Raw genomic sequence first — 24,607 nt, forward strand, 5'->3', positions numbered from 1 at the left:
TCCAATCTATCACTCAGCCCTGTCCATGGCACTAAGTGCCTCATCCAGGCTTTGCTTCAACACCTCCAGGGACGGTAACTCCACCACCTCCCTGGGCAGCCCATTCCAATGCTTGGAGCATTCTGGTTTCTAACTCAAGACTGAAACACTTTCATGGTTCAGCAAGTGAAAAGATAAAAAGTTCCCTACTCAAAAGAACTTTGCCAAGCAGTCAAAGGAAAAGAGGCACACAGAAAACAAGCTCGATTTAGCAGGATAAGTCAATTGGACTTAATTTACTTAGAAGAAGAAACAAGAGATTAGCTCAAAGATTTTTAACAAAGCTTTCCCTCAGATGAAATCAGGCCAGTTATGTAAGAAGTGAGGCTACTACACAAAGACAACTAGCTGAAGGCTAAAAACTTGGTTTTAATTTTGGATCAAAATTACAACAAAACTCTGCAAGCTTTCAGTGAGGATATGGATTGATGAAGACAGATGAGATAGCACAGCCAAAGCAGGAAGAAAAGGTTGAAAACGGCAGTCACAACTGAGATGGAAACCAAACTCAAGGATGCATTGGTATGTTCAAACTGGAAGAGGCATTAGAGAGCATCTACTTTAGAATTCTGAAAAAAGGGATATTTTAATGTCTCATCTGTAGGATATTACTACCAATTTCCATTGATTTCCATTTATTGTGTGTAATGCTGCAACCTCATCTGCATAAAACTCAATGTTATACCCTCTTGAATGACACTATTCTTATTCTTGAAAAAAGGAAGATCTTTGCAATAAAAAGGAATTAATTCACTTCTTATCTGCAGTGAAAAGTCTCCCCAGACTTTTTTCTGTGAGAAAACAAAAAGAAGGGCAGCAGAGACTCTATTTGCTTATCTGAAAACTAGTTCTGGGGCAGAAGGCAGCTCTATCTAGTGATGAAAAAGGAGGATGTTTCTCCAAAACCTTACTACATCTCATAATTGAGTTCCAGTTTGTCTGCATGGTTTTCCAGCAGCAAGGATGAAAGACAGAAGCTGTTTGTTGGTTCCTGAATGCTGCCACTAGGACAGCAATAAGCTGATTTTCAGTAATCTCAGTGCTTCCCCACGTCAACTCTGACAGTGCTAAGCCCAAAGCAATTGCACTGCGTAGGGACAGAGAATAAACGGATATGCAGAAAAACCCAAAGCTGCAGATGAAATGTTCTTTTGGGGGGGAAGCATCCTTTTAGCTCCTACTTCACACAGTGCCTTTGAAGTCTTACAGGAAAAGAATTTGAGGACACATTTTACTCTAGTGAAGCAGAGGGGATACAGGGAAGCCTCCTTGTGAGCAGAGATAAAGCTGGTCAACAAAAATCCTGTGATTTGGTTAAGTGGTTGCAACAGGCAGGCACCTGTTCACCAAAGAAAAAAGTCTGGAGAGAAGTTTCTTCTCCCTCCCCTTATTGGCCAAAGGTCACCATGGAAATCATAAAAGGTGGTAGAACACTTTTGCAGGTGAGAGGTGATGGAGAAACAGATGTGTATCTACACAGATTCCTATCTGTAAGACTCTCTCAGGTTCAACAGTGCTTTTTCTTGAACAGTTGAATGTCTTCCTACTTGTATCAGCTACCAGTCTACTACTTGTTGTTGAAGAAGACAGAAGAGTGATGGTATTTTAGAATCCTACTTCTTAGAAGTACATTCATGGCTCCCAATGATAAAACCCTATGAAGCCCATTTATTCAGTAACACTAAACTAGCAGCACAAAAGAACAGCCAGACATTTAGGACCTTGGTGAGAAACTAAGTAAGAGTTAGAAAACGCTCTCAAAAATAGTTAGCCTAATATTATGTTATGACTATGCTTTCCTAAATGCTTCATGAAAGCACTGGGTGTTTTTTCTGTTTACAAAACAGCATTAAAGGCAGGAACAATCATCTTAAAAAGGAATTAATGGCATAAAGGTAAGTTATGGACAGAGGAATTGAGTGCACCCTCAGCAAGTCAGCAGATGACACCAAGCTGTGTGGCACAGTCAACTTGCTAGAGGGCAGAGATGCCATCCAGAGGGACCTGAACAGGCTGGAGAGGTGTGTCCAGGCTAAACTCATGACATTCAGCAAGGTCAAACGTAAGGTCCTGCACCTGGGTTGGTGCAATCCCACGCACAACTCCCGGCTGGGTGGCAAACGGCTGAGAGCAGCCCTCAGGAAAAGGAGCTGGGGGCCTGGAGTGAAGAAAAGTTCAACATGAGCTGGCAGTGTAAGTGCAGCCCAGATAGCAACCATGTGCTGGGCTGCAGCAAGAGAAGTGTGGCCAGCAGGCCAAGGGAGGAGATTCTGCCCCTTTACTCTGCTCTCATCAGAGCTCACTTGCAGTACTGTGTGCAGTTCTGGAGCCCTGTCCCAGGTTGAGACTATAGGGTTAAAAATTTTCTGGGGACTAGAAGATTGTTATTCAACCCCATAATTCTGCTATCTCCTTATAAACTCACAACAAGGTCAGTTCACTCTCCTTTTCCTCCTCCTCCTGCCTTGTGTGTGTGGCAGGAGCCCCTTTATTGGGAAGAACATGTAAGCAGTAGGCTTCCAGAGGCTTGCTTAGGCCTCTTTGGATGGCAGAGGCATTGCGGAGAGAGGATTGGAGCACTGGGGAGTATTAGATTTAGTTTTTGGGATGGGGGAAAATTCAGGGGGGTTTGCCAGGGATGCAGTAATTGCTTTATAATGTCTGTCTCTGTTTTTCTTTCTCTAAATAGAATTCTGTAGTTTTTCTCTAATTTCATTTGAGAGTTTAATTTCTGTTGCTATCTATAAAAACCACAACAAGCCCCCAACACAAGAAGGACATGGAACTGTAAGACTGAGTCCAGAGGAGGGCCACAAAGATGCTGAGAGGGCTGCAGCAGCTCTGCTATAAGGACAGGCTACAAGAGTTGGGGGTCTTCAGGCTGGAGAAGAGAAGGCTTTGAGGAGACCACATAGTGGCCCTCCAGTATCTAAAGGGGACGTACAGGAAGGCTGGGGAGGGAATATTGACAAGGTCTTGTAATGACAGGACAAAGGGGAATGGGTTTAAACTGGAAGAAGGGAGATTTAGACTAGATGTTAGGAAGAAGTTCTTTGCAGTGAGGCTGGTGAGACACTGGCAAAGGTTGCACAGTGGATGCTCCCTCCCTGGAGGTGTTCAAGGCCAGTTTGGATAAGGCCTTGATCAACCTGTTCTAATGGGAGGTGTCCCTGCCTATGGCAGGGGGCTGGAACTGGCGTATCCTTGAGGTCCCTTCCAACCTAACCATTTTATGATTCTCTAAGTTAAAGCATCTCCCTCTGACAAAAAGTGGTACAGGAAGCAACAGATGGACATGTTCAATTAATAAGCTAGCAGAAGAAAGTCATTTGGGGATTTTAAACAAGCATAAAGAGTGATTAGCCTGCATCTAAGCATATCCAGATTTTTACAACAGCTACAGAGACATAGGGTTGCTCGTAACTTGGAAACCAAGGTATTCTGAAGACTTGCAAACACATTCTTGGACTAATTCACTTTTGAGCTTAGACACAAATAGTGCTATTATCCTGGAAGGTGAACGACAGAGTCCCTCCAACCCACAGAAGCACAAACATTTCCTCTGTGTCCCCTCATCCCTACTTACTGCCATCTCCACACTCCTTGCTGCCACAACATCTTTGGGTTTTGCATCTTTGGTTCCAATGTAGGAGCCGATGGTGTCACAGGACCAGGGAGAGTACTGGCTGTAGTCATTTCCCTTGTATTTCCCAGCTACCTTCAGGTCTTCATCCAAGTACTGTACAAAAACAAAAATCTGGTTCTGTAAGTGAATGGAAGAAGCAGCTTCACAGCCACAAGTACTTAGCTGAACAGCAATGAAACTTGAAAAACACCAGCAGGGTTATTTTTTTTATGAGCTACATCACCATTTGAAATTGAGGCAAGGTAAGCACAAAATGTGTCAAATTCTGATCACCTGACTGATCCTAGTGCTTCCTGTTCACTTGGACAGTATGAAAGCTACATTTTGACCTTGGTTAAAAAAAAGGCAGCCAACAAACCCTCTGTCAAGCTGTTACTTAAACGAGTCAGGAGCAAATGAAGCAAAGTCCAACAACTGTGAAGATTGACTACTTCATGGAATCAACCAGGTTGAAAGATACCTCTAAGATCAGCCAGTCCAATCTATCAGCCAGCCCTGGCCAATCAACCAGACCATGGCACTAAGTGCCCCATCCAGGCTTTTCCTCAACACCTCCAGGTATGGTGACTCTACCACCTCCCTGGGCAGCCCATTCCAATGTCAATCACTCTATCAGGCAACAACTTCCTCCTAACATCCAGCCTAAACTTCCCCTGGAACAACTTGAGACTGTGTCTCCTTCTTCTGTTGCTGGTTGCCTGGGAGAAGAGACCAACCCCCACCCAGCTGGCTTCAATTAAAATGTCTCAAAAGTAAGTCTCTTCCTTGCACCAAAGTAGATGGCATAGGATGTTGTCTCCAGAGACATGAAACTGCACTCCAAGGTCTTTTTACCAGAGGCACAAAATCTACCTCCCCAACACCTGCTGACAGTGTACTGTGGTAGTTTTATTCTTGTCTTCACCTGTCAGCAAATAAAAACTCTGAGAGATTTTCCATGCATGCTAGTAAGTCACTAATTGGTCAAAATATGCTTACCTCCTCTGAATGAAAAGGATGAGGCAAGGTTGGTGAAGGTGCAAAAGGAGGTGGAGAAATCACCTTCCTTTCTTCCAGCTGGGCCATGATCTCTTTCCTTCGTCGGTGAAGTTCATCCAGGCTGGGATGAGGCTGAAACAAAGAAATAGGTTACAGTTTCTGAAACAGTAATGCATTAAACTTGGGATTTCAAAAGTGTTTGACAAAACAAAATATAGCAACATTATATTGCAATCAAATGCTAATACAGTGACTAGACAGTATCATTCCAACTACAAGTAACCATTATTCTGTTCAACCCTATCTGTTAACTCGGGTGCTTAACGCAGGATGTATATATCCCTATACCAGCCAGACACCCCAAAGACAGTGTGCTTAAACCTTGTATTGTCAACTGACCTGGCATTTCTAACTTTGGGTTCAAAAATGAACAGTTTCACAGGTAGCTCAAAAATGTACCTGTGTTCCAGCCTGGCAAAGCTTCCACTGGAATGTGTTCTATATGACTGCAGTCATACGGAGAAAGCTGTAGACCTCTACAACTCATAACTTCGTCGGTTAGTTTGCATTTCTTAAACATCCCACAAAGGTACCAAATTCAGAACTTGTAAATTGTAAACCTTCTGCTAGGAACACTCTCCAGTTCACAAACTTGAAGTACAGAAAATTCAGATCAAAATTGTTAGTGCCTTTATCAAGGGATGTTATGTTTGCACTTCGATTTACGCAGCCACAGAGATACACAGAGGGGCAGTACAAGAGCACGCAGACTGCATTTAATCTCCACTAAGGAGAGAGTGGCCCCCTCCAGTCTAGTCTTTTTCTGAGAAGTCAGGGCCATGTGAGACCTCCACTGCTACTTCATAGAATCATGGAATCATTTAGGCTGAAAAGATCTTTAAGTCCAATCATTAATCTAACACTACTATGTCCACTGCTAAACTATGATACTCACAGTATCACAGTATCATCAAGGTTGGAAGAGACCTCACAGATCATCAAGTCCAATCCTTTACCACACAGCTCAAGGCCAGACCATGACACCAAGTGCCACGTCCAACCTTGCCTTGAACAGCCCCAGGGACGGCGACTCCACCACCTCCCCGGGCAGCCCATTCCAGTAGCCAATGACTCTCTCAGTGAAGAACTTTCTCCTCACCTCCAGCCTAACTTTCCCCTGGCACAGCCTGAGGCTGTGTCCTCTTGTTCTGGTGCTGGCCACCTGAGAGAAGAGAGCAACCTCCTCCTGGCTACAACCACCCCTCAGGTAGTTGTAGACAGCAATAAGGTCACCCCTGAGCCTCCTCTTCTCCAGGCTAAACAATCCCAGTTCCCTCAGCCTCTCCTCGTAGGGCTTCTGCTCGAGGCCTCTCACCAGCCTCATCGCCCTTCTCTGGACATGCTCAAGCATCTCAATGTCCTTCCTAAACTGGGGGGCCCAGAACTGAACACAGTACTCAAGGTGTGGTCTAACCAGTGCAGAGTATAGGGGCAGAATGACCTCCCTGCTCCTGCTGACCACACCATTCTTGATGCAGGCCAGGATGCCACTGGCTCTCTTGGCCACCTGGGCACACTACACGTCCAAATGTCACCAGGGATGGTGACTTTAAGCACTACGTAGCAATTCACTCTTTCACAATTACAGAGCTGACCAGTAACTAAACTGCCTTGCAGTTTTTTTATCAGCTTCATTAAATGTAACCCTTCTGAAGTTCGAACCTCTAATTCCTCACAAACCCCTCCATCTTACTGCAAAAACTCAGCTTCAGGGAGCTGACATTTTCTCTCTCAAACAACTCCAAACCCACAATATAAACAATACCCTGTGGCACGAAGGTCTTATCTGACTGAGGTGTGGAGCCACTGGGCAATAACCCTCTGCTTGCTGGTATCTGTCTCTGGCTTCAGGTATGTAGGAAGGTACAGCTGCTTGTGGAATTTCGATGGGTACAGGGCTTCCTCGGACCATCTCCTCTCGCTGGTAGGGCTGGACAGGGGGATAGACGCGGCGGCTGTCGTAGTGCGGAGGGTATATAGGCTGTCCCATGGGAGGGTACTGCTGAGGCTGTGTGTACTGTGGGCTCACCACACGGTCCTGAAGGTAGGGGGGATAATGGTCTAGATACGGTGGACCAGGTTCAGGAGCTGATGGGGGAGGTCGGACGAAGCGAGAGATGGACTGAGTGGGGTAGTAAACTCCTAGAGAAAGGCAAGAGAGAAAACAACTTGGTGTATCTTGCTTGTATTTAACAGAACTGTTCACAAAAAATAATTGTTTCATGTACAATCATCATTAAGAGAATGCTGCAAAATTAATACTTCACAGAACCACAGATTATCAGAGGTTGAAAGTCACCTCTGATGCAGGGTCACCCCAGAGCAGGTTTGTCCAGGATCATGTCCAGGCAGGTTTTGAAAGTCTCCAGAGAAAGAGACTGCACAACCTCTCTGGGTAGACCTTCATTTGTGCACAACAATAAAATATAGGCCTTTTTCCTTCCAGCTGCTCTGCAACTACCTCAAAAATGACTGTGTCCCTCCCCTTTCCATTCTAAGGCTTCTTTCCACTCCTAGTCTTTCATTCCTTATTTTTCTTCCACATGAAGTTAAAATCATTTCTCTCTCCAATCTGATGTTGCATAAAAATCATTCCCTGTATTTAAGTATAGCCATACCTTTTCTTTTTCATCTCCTTCAATATAATCTTTCTCCACTTGGTCTTTTCATAGTTAAAACATTTCCCCCTAGCTCCTTCCTTACCATGTTTCTTTCCTTTTTGTGCCCAGCCCCTCTACAATTACACTTTTAACTATTCACTGCATGGATGTGCAGGCATTTCTGAAACCCTCATGCACTTTTCATTTATGAGTTAAGTATTTTCACCCCTCAAGCATAAACCTCTCTGTTGGTTAAGCTTTATTTCAATTTGGCTTGAGTAAAATGGCATTAAGGTTTACAAGATCCTTGATCAAGCCCACTTAGGAGGAACTCAAGAATTTGCTACACTGAGTGGATACAAACCTCTACACTGAAGTCTTCAGTCAAGAAATGAAAACCTGCCAACTTCCATTTTATTATGCCATCAGCATATTAATCCACATGATATGCAAGAAAATGCCAACCTAAGGGCTTAAGTAAAAACCAGAGTGGAAGACAGAGCAAAATCAAATATGAAGATGGAAGACAGAGAGCCTGGTCACAAATTTACCTTGTTGGTAGGGTGCTGGTTCAAATGGTGGGGCAGCTCCTCTAGGATCTTGATAAAACATATCTGCTTGCTGAGTACTGTACAACTGAGACCCTCGTGGTACCATCTGCAACTGCTTGGTGACAGACACTGAAGGCAGATCTGCTGGCGCTCGAGCTGGCACAGGATGAGGGTTCACCGGTAAGGCGGAAATGGAGCTCTTGGGGACAGATTCCAGCCTGAAAAATAGGAAGGTGGCACTGCTCATTGGGGTCTGATATAGCAGACTATGCATTAACACAGTGGTTTTGGTCTGTGTTTCACCTTCTGAAGGCCTACATCACCTCCTCCAGGTAAAATATACAGGGAAGTAAGACAGTTGGGAGTTTCAACTTTAGACTTCTACTGTATTTTATGACTTGAACAAACCAACAAAACCAACCCAACCACCCTGTTCTGTTTCTTTTCTAGAGCAGGGGTTCAGTTTGTTTTTACTGTACATTTACACACACAACACTTGGAACAACAGTTAGGAAGAGCCGTACAAGTCAGGAGGGGATCCAGGGGCACTGCTACTCAGATGGTCCATCTTCCCTGGCTTCAGAGCTGTTTCATAACCGGAGTCAGTCCCTCGAGAAATAAGTTGCGTCACTGTGCTGCCTGTTGACACAATTCCATTTGGCAGGGCAGAAGTTTTCCTATTGGGCAAGTCCACTCCCCCTTCCTCCGAGAGGATAGCTCCTGTAGGCAGGCCCACCTCATTCAGCTGACCCAGGGAGGCACTCAGGGGTCTTCTGGGAACCAGACGCTTGTTCATTTTACGGAACCTTCAGAAAAAGAAACATCAACAGTTGAAACACAAATACAAGGAGATGCCTTAGCAAGATTTTAATGCACAGATGCTACCAAAAGCTCCAAGTTGGAACTCAAGCTTCCTAAGGGCTTGTGAGCAATCAATGACGAGTATCCACTGCACCACAACTTCACTGCTGTTTGAGCTGTTCGCAGCAGTTCCAACCAGAAGAACGAGGAGGGATTTTTAATGACAAGTACACCAAGAATTCGAAGCTAAACTTCACACAGCAAGTTTCACATCTTAATATCCTGTACATAAACACCTTTCAACTGTAGCAAATTAAAAAGCCACAAAACATCAAATATTACCTATAGTAACAAAAGCACCACAGTAAGAATCTCAGGGTTTTTTTTTGCTCAGTGAAGAAATTAATAGCAGAAAACTGGACCACTTGCCCAACACTTAACAAAATCAAACCTTTATCATCATGTGGCAGCTTTCTTTGTTCAGATTCATGTTCCTATACTGATATGCACCTTGCATTATTTGTGTTGTTTGATAAATTGATTGCAGAGACAAAAACTCTGACATGCCAAAAATTAACTGCTTCTGTGATGTCTGAACATAAGCCTTTTAACTCACGTTCCACAAAAATCAGCACGCTGACAGTACTGGAGCAATAGACAGAGCAAATTCCAGAGTTGAAGGTCTTGCTCTGAACACTCTGCTATTCGCTTAGAAACCAGAATCCAAGTGGGAGGGTGTGTTTGTAGGCTGGAGTGGTTTTGCTGTTAATAGAGAGGAACGAGGCTATTTCCTATGCCAGAAGATTTCAACAGGCTTGCAAGCAACACTTTTGCGTCCTATAGGCAAAGAAAGGGGGGATGGAAGTGGGCAGTTGTACTCTATTATTCAATCTCCTGATAATCTTCATGTTTCCCCAAGTGCATGGCACTACTGGCCAAAGCAAAAAAAAAGGTTTTGTTCTTGTTTGGTTTTGTTGCTGGTTTTCAGTTGTGACTGAGTACATAGAGTCAGGCAAAGTGTAATCCTGCTACACAGATCAGAGCTGTTCAGCTGTAAAAGTTCACTATCTTCTAAGCATCCCCTTAACGTTCCACCAACATTCCACGTTCTTGCCTCAGTCCATCCTTACCTACACCAAACTATAAAATTCAAGCTACATGATGTTGACAATGGGAACTGCACAGAATGCATTAAAAAGGACTAAACAAACCAGGCTGTCACCACACTAGAAGCATTTCAGTAGGGACAGCCTACAGCTTTCCAAACATCATACTCAGAAGTCATTCTGGCATCTCAAATCAGCCAGGCGAGTCAGCTGGACACAGGGAAACAAGTAGTAAGCAACTTCCCAGGCCGAACTTAGGGCTTTACTTTGGCATCCTGCTCAATATCCAAACCAGTTTCTGCCTGCAAAGCAGCACTGCCACATTCTTCTTGCCAGTTACTGCTGCACATCTGCCTCCCATCAGGGCTCTTTAAGGTGTCTGATAGCTGCTGGCTCTCTGAAGGCCTGCACACAGCCTGCAGGATGGGGAGGACTTGTCACCCCTGCTCTTTCCAATTAGAACACTACACTCAGGAAAGATGGACATGTGTATACACACCCTTTCCAAAGGTGACAAAGAATTTCTACAGCATCCTTCGTGATAAAATAGCCAGAAAGAGTAAGTTGCAAAATGCTGCTCTCAGGATTTTCGTGAACAATTTTATTATTTTGCTTTTTGCAGCCTCCATACATGGCAAGACAAATCATAGAATCAACCAGGTTGGAAGAGACCTCCAAGCTCATCCAGTCCAACCTATCCCCCAGCCCTATCCAGTCAACTAGACCATGGCACTGAGTGCCTCATCCAGTCTTTTCTTGAAGACCTCCACTTGCCTATGCACACTGGGTCTTTGTCCCTTGCCACAAGGAGAAGCAGCTGCTGTTTAAGCAAGTCTAGATTATCGTTTGCTATCCAAATTACCACATAATTTCCCATAACCTTCCCACAAGCTTAAAGCTCTGTGTAGATACAGGAGCTACACAGCATCAGCAATGCATATTGTTCTTACTAAGCCTTTGTAAAAGGAGGAACACTCATGCAATAGGTACGCCAAGGAATTAAGCAAAGATAACAGATACAAGGAAGAATTGGAACTTGAGGCTCCCCAACCACATACAGAAACTGCTGCAACCTGAAACAGAACAAGCATTCACTTTGCTTCTCATTATTACAAAAGCAAACAAGTCAGTTTGGATAAAATAGGTCTCTTTCACCTGCAAAGCTGACAGACAGTCTCTGATACATACAACTATTTCAGAGGCACTAACAGTGACTCACTACCCATGCTAAGCATGCAAACCAGCACTACCAATCTCCATTTTCTTAGTACCAGGACAAGAGGGGGAAACCCCCAACTCTTTCTGCAAAACAAAAGTATCAAAGTCCTATTCTCTGTTCATTTGAATAACTGCCTTTGTAGCTCTCAACACCATGTGCTCTGCTCTTTTTTTTCCTCTTCCTGTTTTGCCAGTGCACTGCACACTGGCAATACAGTCAATGAACTTCCATATTAATGCTTTTAATTTTAGGTGAAGGAAGCAAACCAACACAGAAACCTAGAAAGACAACATGTAATTTCCAAATCCTATTAGAAAACACAGTAAGAAACTAAACCAACCAACTACAAAAAACAGAAGCAACTTTTCTTGGAAAGATTTTAATTCTTTCAGCCCAGAAAAGCAAGTAACAAGTGACACATGTTGCATGAAATGCATGATATCTCCTTCTTTTAATTCTTAAGAAAGGCATTTTACTTGAAAAAACACAACACATCACTTTTCTAAGTGCAGCAGTTTGCTCTCAAATAACTGGGTCCCCTCTAAATCTATAATCCATGTAAGCTTATTTACTGCAGACTTCATACAACCACCTTTTTTGAACTCTTCAACAACAGCTTTAACCATTTTAGGTTACTGCATGTGCACTCTCTCAGTAAGTTTCAAAACACTGTTGTAGAAAACAAACTTGTGGGGCTGGTTTTCAGGCCTCTGGAGAGCAGCACAGACAAAGGGAACCCCTACATCAGGAAAACTGCCATCAAACTACTTCTCACACCTGAATATAATGATAGGGTGAGAAGTATGCACCAATAAGTAATCATAATGGATGCAGCGAGCAGCATCATTATCCATGTTTAAGTAAGAAAGAGTCCCATTCCCAAAATCTCCAATAACACTGGTGTAAACATCAAAAACTTTCAGAGCTGCATTAAAGGATGTTTAGCTTTGTCTTTAAGAGCAAACAAGTTCCAAAAGTTCAGAGCTTTACATGTTTTTCACATAATTTCTTGTTAATGTAACAAAGAAGTTGTGCCTCCTTTCCTCATTCCCTAAACCTTATATATTAACTCTTATGGGTAAGAGGAAACAGAGATTGGGATGATTGCTACTATAAGAGGTACACTTACTTTTCTAGCTCCTCCTGTGAATGTGCAAAGGTGCAGCTGGCCCCTCGGGGGCATCCTCCTCTCTGTTTCATGTCTCGGCACATGTATGTCTTGTACTTGCTGTGCTGAGGAGGCTGACAGGGTTAAAGAAACCAGGTGAGACACTGGATAGAAAGGTACTTCATCAAGAGCTGAATATATCCTCTTACAGGCCTGAAGAGAATTCCCTCTGTGTAAATGTTCTCTAAGTGTCTAATGTGAGGTACATTCATGTTTTAAACTCAAGTGTAGGTATTTTGACAACTAAGTAAACCATTTTTATTCAAATTCCTTACTGGAGTTTGACTGGGAGACACCTACATGTTTCAGGACACAGTTAAGTGGGCAAAACTGCTAAGAGGCTGATAAAAAAATTACTGTATTTTATCAGTGTGATAAAACTATAAAGTATTCATCCATCCTTGTGGTAGGTTGAAAATAAATACAAATTAGTCAGCCACTCTTCCCTTGCTTTCTGTCAGCTCAAAACAGCACTTGAGTATGCTTTCCATCTCTAGCAAAGTTAAATTTCCTCAAGTTCCCCTTTACTCCTTTTGGCCTAAAAAAATAAAATCTCTTCACCATCTACAGTAATTACTTCCATCAAGAGTTGAAGATGCACTGCTACTCCTACAGAGATCAGCAGAGGATAGGTTGTCTTCTGTATTTTACTTACTTAAGTTTCCCTAATGAACAATCACTTACTGCAATCTTGCTGTCTCTATGCACACCCATTTGCCAGTCCCTTTAAATAATTTCTGACAGGGCCAGAGATGGTCTCAAATACACTGAAGTTCCTACAGTTTTTATGGCAGAATTAAATCAAGAGGCAGAAATACCCAACTAGGACCTCCCACCAAGGGAAAGGGATGTAGAAGTAAACTCTTGCTGTCTATGAAATCCAGTCAGAAAACAAACCTCTAAGCAGACATCTTTTCTTACTCCTTCCTCAACTATAGTAAAAAAAGGATTTAGGCAGGGTGTACAAGAGCTGCACAGCCTTCTGCTGACCACTGCTGCCAGACAGCAAAACTCTGCCCAGTCCTCGCTTGGGAGGCTTTGGGTTCCCTTCCAAGAAGGGCAGCATGTACCAGGTCTAGGCAATGGTCTCACCAGAACAAAAACCCTCACTGTTTTTCCCATGCCAGCTTCCACTTGTGTATTCCTATTGCTATTCCTTCTGCTGGTAGCAACGCTCACTGGCCATCCATGTGAATGCAAGAAGGTAATAAAACAGCAGAAACAATTCACTCTAATTTTGCCTCTGATTTCTGGCAGAGATAATCCTCTACTAGTTCAGCCTCTTGAAGCAGCTCTCCAAGAGGATAAGTGCCAAAGCAAGGGAGTGGGAATGTGTGACAGGCAGCAAAGCTAGCATTTATACTAAGCCATACAACAAAATGAGATCAAAAGAACACGTGATGAGAGCCAGGAGATAATATCTGTACTTGGCAACATAATTTAACTTCTGAATCAAAAAGTTTTCCTTCAGGAATTTAGAAGGTACCTTTGTATAGATCTTCCAAAATGTTTAAAATTCACAGACCATTAAGCACAGGTGAAAAAAAAATCATTTCATTTACATAGAAATATTTGGATGAAATCTGTCACATTAAAACAAAGCAAAGAAAATGTCCACAGATCATAGTGCTAAACCTCCCAGCTTCTCTTCCCCACCCTCTCTGGTCAGGAGAGATGTTTATTCACGTCCTTAAGCTTGCAGCTTTTCATCCTGGTGAGCTGTGCAAATTAGCACAACAGGTATTGAGGTGCAGGTGCACATTTTTATTGCCTCCTCTGCTTCTTATTTGGTAACTATGTACACAGCAATGCTATTTTTAAGTATCAAACCAGATGCCTCAGATGACATCACTAAAACTCTGTTATTGGATGCAGCAAACAGGAAATTCTTGGTCCTAAATTCTAAATGATTTAAGTTTTACCTGTTGCTGATCTGTTCCTTTCTTGCTGTGATTCTGGATGTAATCAACCAAGCCATGAACTACAGTCCTCACAGCAACTAGTCCATTTTCCAGTTGTTCCCATGTTGGAGGTGGTGCATCTATTGCATTGATTAGGAAAAGAAAAGTCATCAGGTTTTTCTGAAACCAGGTAGAAAGAAATCATGAGCATCATAAAACTTGACGAGACAGCCAAAAAGAGTCAACTGGAAATGTGTGTCATTAGATAAAAAGGATTCAGGCCCTTAATTGAGGGATATGAACCACTGAAAGAATAAAGCTACCCACAGACTCAAGACTGAACCACAAAAAACAGCAAATGAAGCAATAAATTTATCATTATCATGTCAAATAGTTTCCTTTTCCCAAAACTTTCTTATCCCACGAGAACTCCAAAGCAAGTGCTCTCTAAAAACTCTGCATGCAATGCAAAGCTTGGGCTGCATATCCCTCCTCTAATGTGGTCTCCAGTAGGTTAACTCCTTCTGAACAAATAACATCAGCACAGCCTAAATCAACTGAGTGGCAATCACGGAGTGGCAACAGAAACTGATGCCTCTCACGTGGAAAAACATTGCAAGGCAGATCTATGCATGAATCATACAATCAACCAGGTTGGAAGAGACATCCAAGCTCATCCAGTACAACTTAGCACCCAGCCCTATCCAATCAACTAGACCATGGCACTAAGTGCCTCAGCCAGGCTTTTCTTCAACACCTCCAGGGACTCCATCACCTCCCTGGGCAGCACATTCCAGTGCCAATCACTCTCTCTGCCAACAACTTCCTCCTAACATCCAGCCTAGACCTCCCCCAACACAACTTGAGACTGTGTCCCCTTGTTCGATTGCTGGCTGCCTGGCAGAAGAGACCAACCACCCCCTGGCCACAGCTTTCCTTCAGGCAGTTGCAGACAGTAACGAGGTCACCCCTGAGCCTCCTCTTCTCCATGAGCCATTCACCTAACATACTGCAAGTGTGAATGAACTGCACAACCCTAGTTAGACAGGGGTGTTTGAATTTTCTAGCCAATTAGCTTTTTCTAATAGTTTAATCTGTTCCAGCAGATGACACTCCCACCACATGCCTACACAGTGTGCTGCAATACACCAGACCTCAAAGTGTTTCACTCAGTACCATCTTTAGCACAAGTACATTCTATTCTGCTCACAAGGATTAGATTATTCCAGAGGAATTTCAAGGCATCTATAGAACAGCAGGGGAACAATGCAACAACACAAAGAGCAGCACATCAAGACCAGACTCACCTAGTGAACCTGAGTGAGGCTGTTAGTGATTTCCCTAACAAATGTGTAGTACACACTGAGTTCTGTTCCTGATTTGTTACAGAATGAAAGCCTTGGGAAGAAAGCACTACATCTCCTTTAGTTGGCAAGTACAATTGGTCCTCATTTGGAAGGTTAACATATTTGTTTGAAGACAAACTAAGAACAACTTTTCACCTCCTGCAGTCACAGTTTAGGCCTTCACATTATTTTGATATTGATTTTACAGCCACTAACAGGTATAAAATAAAGCTTCAGCCAGAGTATTCTCCATTCCATCCCTTTCCTTCTCCCTCAGGCACTCTCTCCTCACAGTACTGCATTTTCAACCATTCCCATCTTTCGCTCCTCTGTCAAAAGGTCAGATTTTAATTTCCCAGTTATATTCTTTCCAACTAACCTCTCCATCCCAAATTGTCTTTCACACCTCTGCAGAATTACATATTAACAACAAAAACGCTCAATTCCCTAAGATCTTTCTTGTCTAGACTGATTTTTGCCCAGCTTCTGCCTATTCAATCTATCAAGACACTACTCTGGAGTCTAAAGTTGCTTGCTCAGAAATTGCCCAATTATTTTGAGCTCTCTCTAAGAATCTTCTGAGTGCTGTGTCTGCAGTCTTGAGACTTCATATCAAAAACTAATACAGAGAATTCCTAAACCAGAGAGAACACATGTTTTTTACCTAAGTTAATGGAGTCCTTGATCTGATGAAGGCTTCCTCTAGTTTGTAAACAGATTATTTGTTCTGTTTAAGAGCTACAGAGAAACAGCTACCTCAGAGTGACAACGAAGATTCTGCATTAATCACAGTGATTCTATCAGCCTTTCTGTTGCTCTGCAAATCTGGTTTTAGTCAGCATGTGTACTAGAAAAGGTAAAGTGAAGAAGCCAGGACTGCTGCCACTCCCCACAGTTAGCACTGCCCGACACCAAGTATACACCACATAACCCCACAGGATTATGTGTATTCTATGTCCTCATCTGCCCTCACTCTGTGCTGTCAAGCAGGGAAGCTCTCGAGGAGTGGTGAAATGATTCCTGCCATACTTTGGAATCTATTTTATCTTCTTCAGAATAGTTCAGTTCCTCACACAGATGACTGCTGCTCCTAGGCTAGTTACGGCTACCACTCAAGAATTTGATGGTTATTATTCATGGATGGATGTTTTTGTCCACCTAATGAACAACTTTCAGTCCTTCCACAGTGTTTAACTCCTCTTGTTACTCTAAAGGTTTTTACAAAACATCTCAACTTACCTGGACTGGGATCAATGTTTGCCAGAAGCTCCAGGTGAGGTCGAAGACGATTCAAGTTAGCTGGATCTCCAGTCCTCTGAAGAGCAATAGTTAACTCCTGAACACTCTGTGCAAACGAGGCTGGGGTCTGCAACTTAAAAAAATTATGATAATTAACTTTCTACAAGCAAAGTAATTCTCATCCTTTCTGAAGGCTGATCCACAAGCTCACAAGAGTTGTCTTCTAAAACTGGTAACATGTTTTCTGCACAAGCCCATTTCGGTCAGCATCTTCTACTAAATTCCTTCCCCAGCATGAAGAATGTCAATTCTTTGACGTTACAGGTTTAAATAAAGCTCTAAATAGACAAGAAATAGACAAAATACAGGCTAGTGTAATCTATTTGTTTTCTGTGTTGTGCTGGCACTCAGAAAAAAATACATTACTATCACAAACCATTTAATTTAGGTTTCTGAGGAGTCTAATACTGCCAAACTCCAAACCAAGATGTTTACACCCTGCTCTAAACCAAGTATAGGAAATGAAGAGCAAGGTGGTTGAAGAAGAAAGCAAGCTTGCAACATTCCATTTACTAACATCACACTGTTTCAGTATGCAAAATCCTTTCATTCTACCTAGACCTTTCAGAAGATGTCTGGAAGAACACCTGAAAAGGTGGGCAAAGGCATAAATACACATTAGACTGATCTCAAAGACAACTCTCTGGCAGGGCAGCCAAAGTAACCATTCCACAGCCTTTGTAACAAGCCAACAAATTCCGGCTCTTCATATTGAATTTCCTCCCCTTTACCCCATGCCCCCTTCTAAACAAAGAGATCTGGGCATTTCCAGAGGTCAAGCATTTTATTTAAGAAAACTGCCTCCACTTGTCTTTTTAACTTCAGGTACAGACTAGAGGACTGATTTGCTTTCAGCTTATACACCAACAATCTCCCTGGAAACGCAAAGCACTACTGCAGCTACCCCTGATCAGGAAGGGATGTGGAGTTACACTTTGTGACTTCCCATTTGAAATTATAATCATAGAATCAATCAGAGTCGGAAGGGACCACAAGGATCATCCAGTTCCAACCCTCCTGCCATGGGCAGATACACCCTACCCTAGATCAGCCTGGCCACACCCTCATCCAGCCTGGCCTTAAACACATTCAGGGACGGGGCCTCAACCATCTCCCTGGGAAACCCATTTCATGGTCTCATCACTCTCATGGTGAAAAGCTTCCTCCTCACGTCCAGCCTGAACCTACCCACCTTCAGCTTTGCTCCATTCTCCCTAGTCCTGTCACTCCTTGAGAGTCTAAAAAGTCACTGCCCAGCTTTTTTGGAGGCCCCCTTCAGATCCTGGAAGGCCACAAGGTCACCTGGGAGCCTCCTCTTCTCCAGAGTGAACAGCCCCAACTCTTCCGTTTGTCCTCACAGCAGAGGTGCTTCAGCCCTCTGATCATCCCAGTGGCCCTCCTCTAGACACGCTCCAGCATGTCCTCATCCTTCTTTTAATGGGGACTCCACAACTGGATGCAGTACTCCAGCTGGGGTCTCAGCAGAGCAGAGTAGAAGGGGAGAATCACCTCCCTCGACCTGCTGGCCACACTTCTGATGCAGCTCAGGATCTGGTTGGCTTTCCAGGCTGCAAGTGCACACTGCTGGCTCATGCTGTGCTTCGTGTCCACCAGCATCCCCAAGTCCCTCTTCTCAAGGACTAGATACAGTAGAGCAGATGTGAAGCAGAATGAGATTGCCAAGTGGCAAAGGGAGTAAAGATTGGTTTGGTTGCAAATACCTATCCTAACTATTTAGACCAGAATGGTTTTGAAATAACAGGGACATGCTTTGAAAATTGCTGTCAGAAGCATTTAGACTCAAGATAGACAGAGGTGATTTGAGGTGGCTTTACCTTGTCAATGATAGACTGCATGTGGGATTTGTGAGACTGGTCTCCGTAGAGCAGCGAGGACCACTGATCCGGCGCAATGCGCAGGCCAGCTTCCATGGCTATCTGAACTATCTGGGAATCGTGTTCCCTTCTCAGGGCTTCGTATGTCCGAAACTCCTCCTTCAGCTGCATCAGGGAGGAATCTTCATCTCGCTTTGTCACCTGGTTGGAAGAAACAATTCGAATAGGATTAACCAGAACAAACCAGAGATTATGTGAAGTCCAAGGCCAAGTGAAAGCTTCACTCAGCAACTAAGTTCTCCCTCCCAAACTAAACCAAACTATGGCACTACACAGTGAGGACTGGCTCCTACTAGAATAACACATTCCTCAAGCAGGACCTCTATGAAACGAGTATCAAACAATTTACTTCAGCTCTGATACAGATACTAGCAGAAGTGTCACAGTTCCTATGGACTCCTCCAAGGTGTTTTGGTTGTATTGCAGCTTTGTTTGAGGGTACAGTTAGCAGCAAACCCATATTTTCCTCCTCATTTAGCAAAAGTGAATGAAGGTGAGCACCTAGGAACTGTAATATTTAAGCTGCACAGTAAGCAGCTTAAGTTCTTTTTATACAACTCTGATATCCAAGAGCCTCTGTTTCTCTGTTTCTAACCACACCACTACTCAATTAACAGAGCTGGAGATTTTCTTTTCCAGTTGTAAGCTTCTTCCAGGGAGGAAAGTTCAAATGACTTCTACACAAGTTTGGTTACTCCTGGGCAGAGTCAAAGCCCAGCTTTACAGCTTGAAGCTGCAATTTCAGCCTACACTCGTCCAACACATGTGGGATTTAATGAGTGACACTTTCTATCACTACACATTTTGGGGCATATTTAACGTTTCTGGACAAAGAAAATTCAAAGTGAAAAACAATAGTTTTCATAGCATTATGAGGTCTCCAAGCAGAATCTTCTCCATACCTTGAAGCACGAGGCTCTGTAGAGAAGCTGAACAACATGCCCAATGCTAGTTTTAGAAGCTTGAGGAAACCGTGGCTCCAGCCTCTGAACCACAAAGAGAACCAAGACCTTCCGTGACAGAGCAGATCCATCTTCCAGAGCCAGCAGAACCAGCTTTAAAGCCTCCTCTTGCATTGCTGGTTGGAGGGGAAACGCAAAGAAAACGGACAAAGGATGAGAGGCAATTCAAGTTTCTGCACAGTTTGTTTCCCTACAAGGAGGTGATCAGCTACAAACCCCCTACTGCACACACACAAACCCAGAGACAAGAAAAGCAAGTGAGCAAAAAGGGAGGGAAAAGAGGGAAGGAACACTTCCAGACTGTAACTTGGGAAAGAGGATTTTTAACATTCTATTGTATCAGATGATAGGGAAACTTCTTCATTGTCTATGTATGTCTCTCTCATAAGTTTTCAAAGCATATTATCTACATCCTACAGTTATCCCAGCAGAAAAAGCTGAAAGGATGAGAAAAAGCAAGGTTAGGTCTCTTGCAGATGAAAGAGCAACCAGTGTCCACAGAAACAAATCAGGTGCTGTAGCATATTCTGCTAGGTAACAAGCCTCCCCTCCTTGCAGTGGTACAGAAGTTAGCATCCCCAGGTTAGGCTTCTTTCATTTGTTTCAACAGGGAAAAGCTACTGTATTTTTTTCTTCAATAAACTGCCTTCATATTTCAAGACATGTATTTGTTGGTCCTCAAAAAGCAAATTCTACATATTTCGTAATGAGACCTTATTAATATTTTAAGCAAAAGTCAATGGTTTAGTATTCTCTGAAAAAGAAATCAATTTCTAAGTATGTGATTGGTAAGACCGCATAGACCCCATTCCCCAAATGTAGCAAATCTCTACCCATGACTGTTTCATAAGCTTTTTACCCTAGAAAAAGAAAAGAAGCCATGTCCAGTCACTTCTAGTAATCCTGTTTTTACTTGAAAGGTCTTACTTCTTTGAACAACAGCAAGTGAACAATTACTCCCCATTTTATCCCAAGAACAAAAGTACACACATTGTTCTGAATTTTATACAAGACTTTCAAAAGTACTACAATTGTGAGAAAGTCAATGAGAGCAGCCCAAAAGATATCAGCACTAGTACTAAGAAATTAATTCACTGCCTGAGAAAAATCACTCAGGCAATTCAACAACCACCTGTCAATCCTTCTCTATTCCCAAGTGCTTCCAGCATAGAACCGTGATGTTACCTACCCGGTCCAAGGAACTGGCATCCTCTGGCTCTCACTGCAGCCCAAAGGTTGGAAGAGAGCTGCTGAGGATTTTGATGCTGTAGAATGAGCTCTGTGACTGTTCTTTCACCAAGTGACCGTGCTGCACGCATTGCTCTAATGCGCCCTTCTTCCTCCACTAGCTGACAATGAACTAATGTCACAAGTTTCCTTTGCATGGGACGACTTAGCACGCTCTGAGTAGTGCTGTTCAAACCCACACCTTCCAAAAAATTGAAACAGAAAAAAAGGCATCAATAAACTGCTATTTTTGCCAGTCTTCAACAACTGTGCTGTGGAAATGCAAACTCAGCTCTCCTGACGTTCACTAGAGGAGGCCAATCACAAGTTCATTTTTGTCAGTTTGTTTTACTCAATGTTAAAAGCAGTTCTTGGGAGTCAGCTTTCAGGTTAAAGTCTTGAGGTCTCCAAAAAAGTGGAACCTCAAATGAAGTCTCTTCCCATGTTGGAACTCTACCCTACACCCTCCCATATGGATTTCTCTGGTGTCCCTTCAAGAGTAGGGCCATTCTGCAGCCCTTCTGTTATCCACAAACTTCAGGAATCACTGCCTTCCTTGATCTTTGCCTCTTTTCACAAGACAATCAGGGGGTTTTATCAGTATGTGACACCTCCATAGATTTGGCCTAGTTGAACCAAACTTGTCTGAGCTCACAACTGTTTAGATGATGTCTCATTAAGTGTAAAATTTTGCCTCACAAACATGCTGGGAGCCACTGAAAGGATTAAGTGACTTGTAGACACACAGCTCCCAGACCGAACTGGTTTCACAGCAGCAAGCTTGCTCACTTGACAACTACTACTCAGAGCAGTACTGCTATCACACTGTACTAGCTGGAAAAGCTTCAGACAGCTTGTTGCAAAAATTAGTTTTTGAAAACCTGATGTCCATGATGCATGTCTCTACTACTTGGGTTTGCTGTGAGGGTGGGGAGGCTCTGGCACAGGTTGTTGGGAACTTGTGCATGTCCCATCTCTGATAACATTCGAGGACTCTGAACAACCTGGTCTAGTTGAAGACATTCCAGCCCACTGCAGGAGGGTGGGACTTGATGAGCTTTAAAGATCCCATCTAAATCAAATCCTTCTGTAATTCTATGTTTAAGTCCAACACATATAAAATCCATATCCTTGAATCCAGAATATCTTTGCTAAGAATTACTCAGATTGACCCAGCTTTTATGTGATGTCTTGCATAAATATAGTCTTAGTTATTTCTTTTATAAAGAATATATACAGCAAAGTTCTCATTTCAGTTTATTCCTCCTCCATAAACAAGCTGCACAACTACAGTTATCTTGAAGTGCAGAACTCAAAAAATGCAGAATTATTTCTTATTACTTAAGTCTGCAGAGGTAAACTAAACTTAAAGTTTGTCTCAATTTACTATACTTTGGCCACATAATACAGCCTTTGTTTAATACTCTCTTTGATAAAATGCCTTTCAGTTCTCCCCTCCCTAAGTGTAGATGTAACAATCAGGGAAGTTGATTCAATTTGTTTCTGAACAAGGTCTAGATCCATTTTTGAAACAGGCTAACTAGCCCCTTGGATAATTTGTTTTGAAATGTTTCCAGCTGTCATTTTTCAAAGAAACAACACAGGAACTACCTCTGGCGCTGCTAAGTGGCTTGAGGTACAATGCTAATTCTTCCACACATTTCTTCCCCTCCTCGTAATGCTTGGTATCTTCAGCTCCACTACATAAAGTAATTGGCTGCTGCTCAGGAACCTGAAAGGAGATGAGATGTACATCTATGATGAATATGCATAAATAAGCAGCAGGCATGCTTAAAAACACCACATCAACCTTGTTAATATCAAGCATTTCCTGGTTTGTTCCTCTGTATTATTTTTTTCTGTATTAGTAAGCATTTTTTCAGCTTAATGAACAAACAGCATTAAAAAAAAACCCAGCTGAAGTTAAATTAAAAAAGAAGTAATGAATTTATGCATAGCAAGACTTTTCATTTAGTGGCTGACAAATTTGATGCAGAAGACTTATTCTGTGACTAAAGTATTTCATAAGAAAGATGACATTTCTTGTAACTATAAAACTTTTGCTGAAATAACACATATTGAGACACTCCCAAAACAGGCTGGCAAAAAAAAAAAGTAGTGAAACAAAAAAAAAGAAGCAAAAAAGAGAAAAAAAAGAAGGAATCAGAACAAATCAAATGAGCTGTGGTTTGAAGCTAAGTACAAATTTGTACCATGGGCTGTAAAATCACAGAGGATTAAGCAGCCAACACTCTCACACGTCCTTCCAACATTCTGACTAGACCCAATTATCAAGCAGCAGGATCAAGTGCATATGAATATGCCCTGCGAGCACTAATCTGCCAACATAGACAAGTTGCATTCATAGGTTGGTTTTCTGTTTTCTTTGGTTATTTGGGGTTTGTTTTGGTTGTAGTATTTATTTCTTCATCCAGGCATCACCAGAAATCAGGATTTTTCAAGGGGATGTTGGACTACTCCTTCCTTCAAGTTGAAGCATATTGTTAAATTCTTAAAGCTTTAAACAAGTGATGAGAGGGGTACAAACACTTGTCAGCACCACTACTTAACAATCAACCCAATATATGATAGGACAGAGAAGTGGAATTCCTCAGAAGACTCAACACCAAGGACTTTTCAGATATGCTATTGAAGTGCAAGCAGATTTCAGACTTCAACTTCTCTTTCCAAGTCAATCATTATCCCACTGGCAACAACAGCATGCTAATCCCACATAGATCCTTACAGGGACCAACCCAGGCCCTCACCCTAAAAGCACAAGCCTTTAATGCTTGAGTTAAAGACAGCTACAAGCCTGCTTACCATCACACTCAAGTAAAGAGCAGCATTATGATTGCAGCAACAAATAAAAGCAGTGACTGTAGATGCTAAACATATATGGTTGCTACCACTAAGGTAGACAGGATCTTACTCATTTTAGTAGAAAATAAGGGTTCAAACCCATGATCTCACTTCTACAGGTTTAGACAGCCACATATGCTGAATTGCTCATTTGACATACATTGCAAAATAAAAATGACTAGCTACATGTATCTTATTTTTACAACAGGTAACAACAAAGTGCCAGAGTAATACATGAGCTGCAATTACGAAAGTTGGTATCACCCCAAAACTAACATTATCAAGACAAACTGTATCAGGCACTGTTGCTTTTACACATCTTAAAGGGAGAATCAAAACCAAGTTCAACCATACCATGACAGCAAGGTTAGCCTAGATGCTTTTTACAGGTTGCAGTTAACTTGAAAATCTGGGGTGGTTTGGGGGTTTTAACTGCAGAGATGATCTGGGTTTTGTTTGAGCTGTTTTGGGGGGCTAGATTTGTTTTTTTTTCCTGTGTCTGTAAGCAAGAAATCTCTCAGCAGGAGATTTTGCAATCCTGTCTTACAGTGGTCAGCTGTAACAGTTGCAACAGCCTCAACTGGACTGGTTTCTTGGGATTTGGCAAACAAATATTAAACACCTTCAATATTTGCTTTCATTTTAACAGAGCACTCCACACCTCCTTTTCAAAGCCACTGCCATTTTAGCAGTCTGATGCTGTCTGTGAAGTTACACAAGCTTATTGATCAAACAATGTGCATCTCATGCGTTTGTGCCAAGATAGAGACTACAGAGCCTCTGTTCCATTTATTGTGTTAATATATTTTGTGCAAATCCCTATTTACTCCAGCAAGCATTCTGTCTGGCCCTGGAGACAACCCGAAATAGAACCACAGCATCACAACACTCTGCAGACAAAGACGGCCTGGGACAGGAAGCTGTGCGCAGCCCTGGATTTCAATCTT

General features: G+C 42.6%; 1 protein-coding gene across 5 annotated transcripts in view; it reads right to left on the reverse strand.

Moving 5' to 3' along the window:
* Positions 1-24,607, reverse strand: part of RC3H1 (ring finger and CCCH-type domains 1) — an 85,430-nt gene that overhangs the window by 30,724 nt on the left and 30,099 nt on the right. For all 5 annotated transcript variants that reach the window (XM_064148100.1, XM_064148098.1, XM_064148097.1 and 2 more), the window contains exons 3-14: positions 22,410-22,530; positions 20,761-21,000; positions 19,512-19,687; positions 18,550-18,750; positions 16,655-16,787; positions 14,091-14,209; positions 12,130-12,242; positions 8,399-8,680; positions 7,875-8,092; positions 6,489-6,865; positions 4,664-4,795; positions 3,626-3,778 (exon numbers count right to left, since the gene is read on the reverse strand). In XM_064148100.1, the coding sequence (XP_064004170.1) occupies positions 3,626-3,778; positions 4,664-4,795; positions 6,489-6,865; positions 7,875-8,092; positions 8,399-8,680; positions 12,130-12,242; positions 14,091-14,209; positions 16,655-16,787; positions 18,550-18,750; positions 19,512-19,687; positions 20,761-21,000; positions 22,410-22,530 (2,265 nt within the window). The remainder of the gene's footprint in view (positions 1-3,625; positions 3,779-4,663; positions 4,796-6,488; positions 6,866-7,874; positions 8,093-8,398; positions 8,681-12,129; positions 12,243-14,090; positions 14,210-16,654; positions 16,788-18,549; positions 18,751-19,511; positions 19,688-20,760; positions 21,001-22,409; positions 22,531-24,607) is intronic.

The sequence above is a fragment of the Pogoniulus pusillus genome, chromosome 8 (assembly GCF_015220805.1).
Source record: "Pogoniulus pusillus isolate bPogPus1 chromosome 8, bPogPus1.pri, whole genome shotgun sequence".
In the NCBI taxonomy this organism is placed as follows: domain Eukaryota; kingdom Metazoa; phylum Chordata; class Aves; order Piciformes; family Lybiidae; genus Pogoniulus; species Pogoniulus pusillus.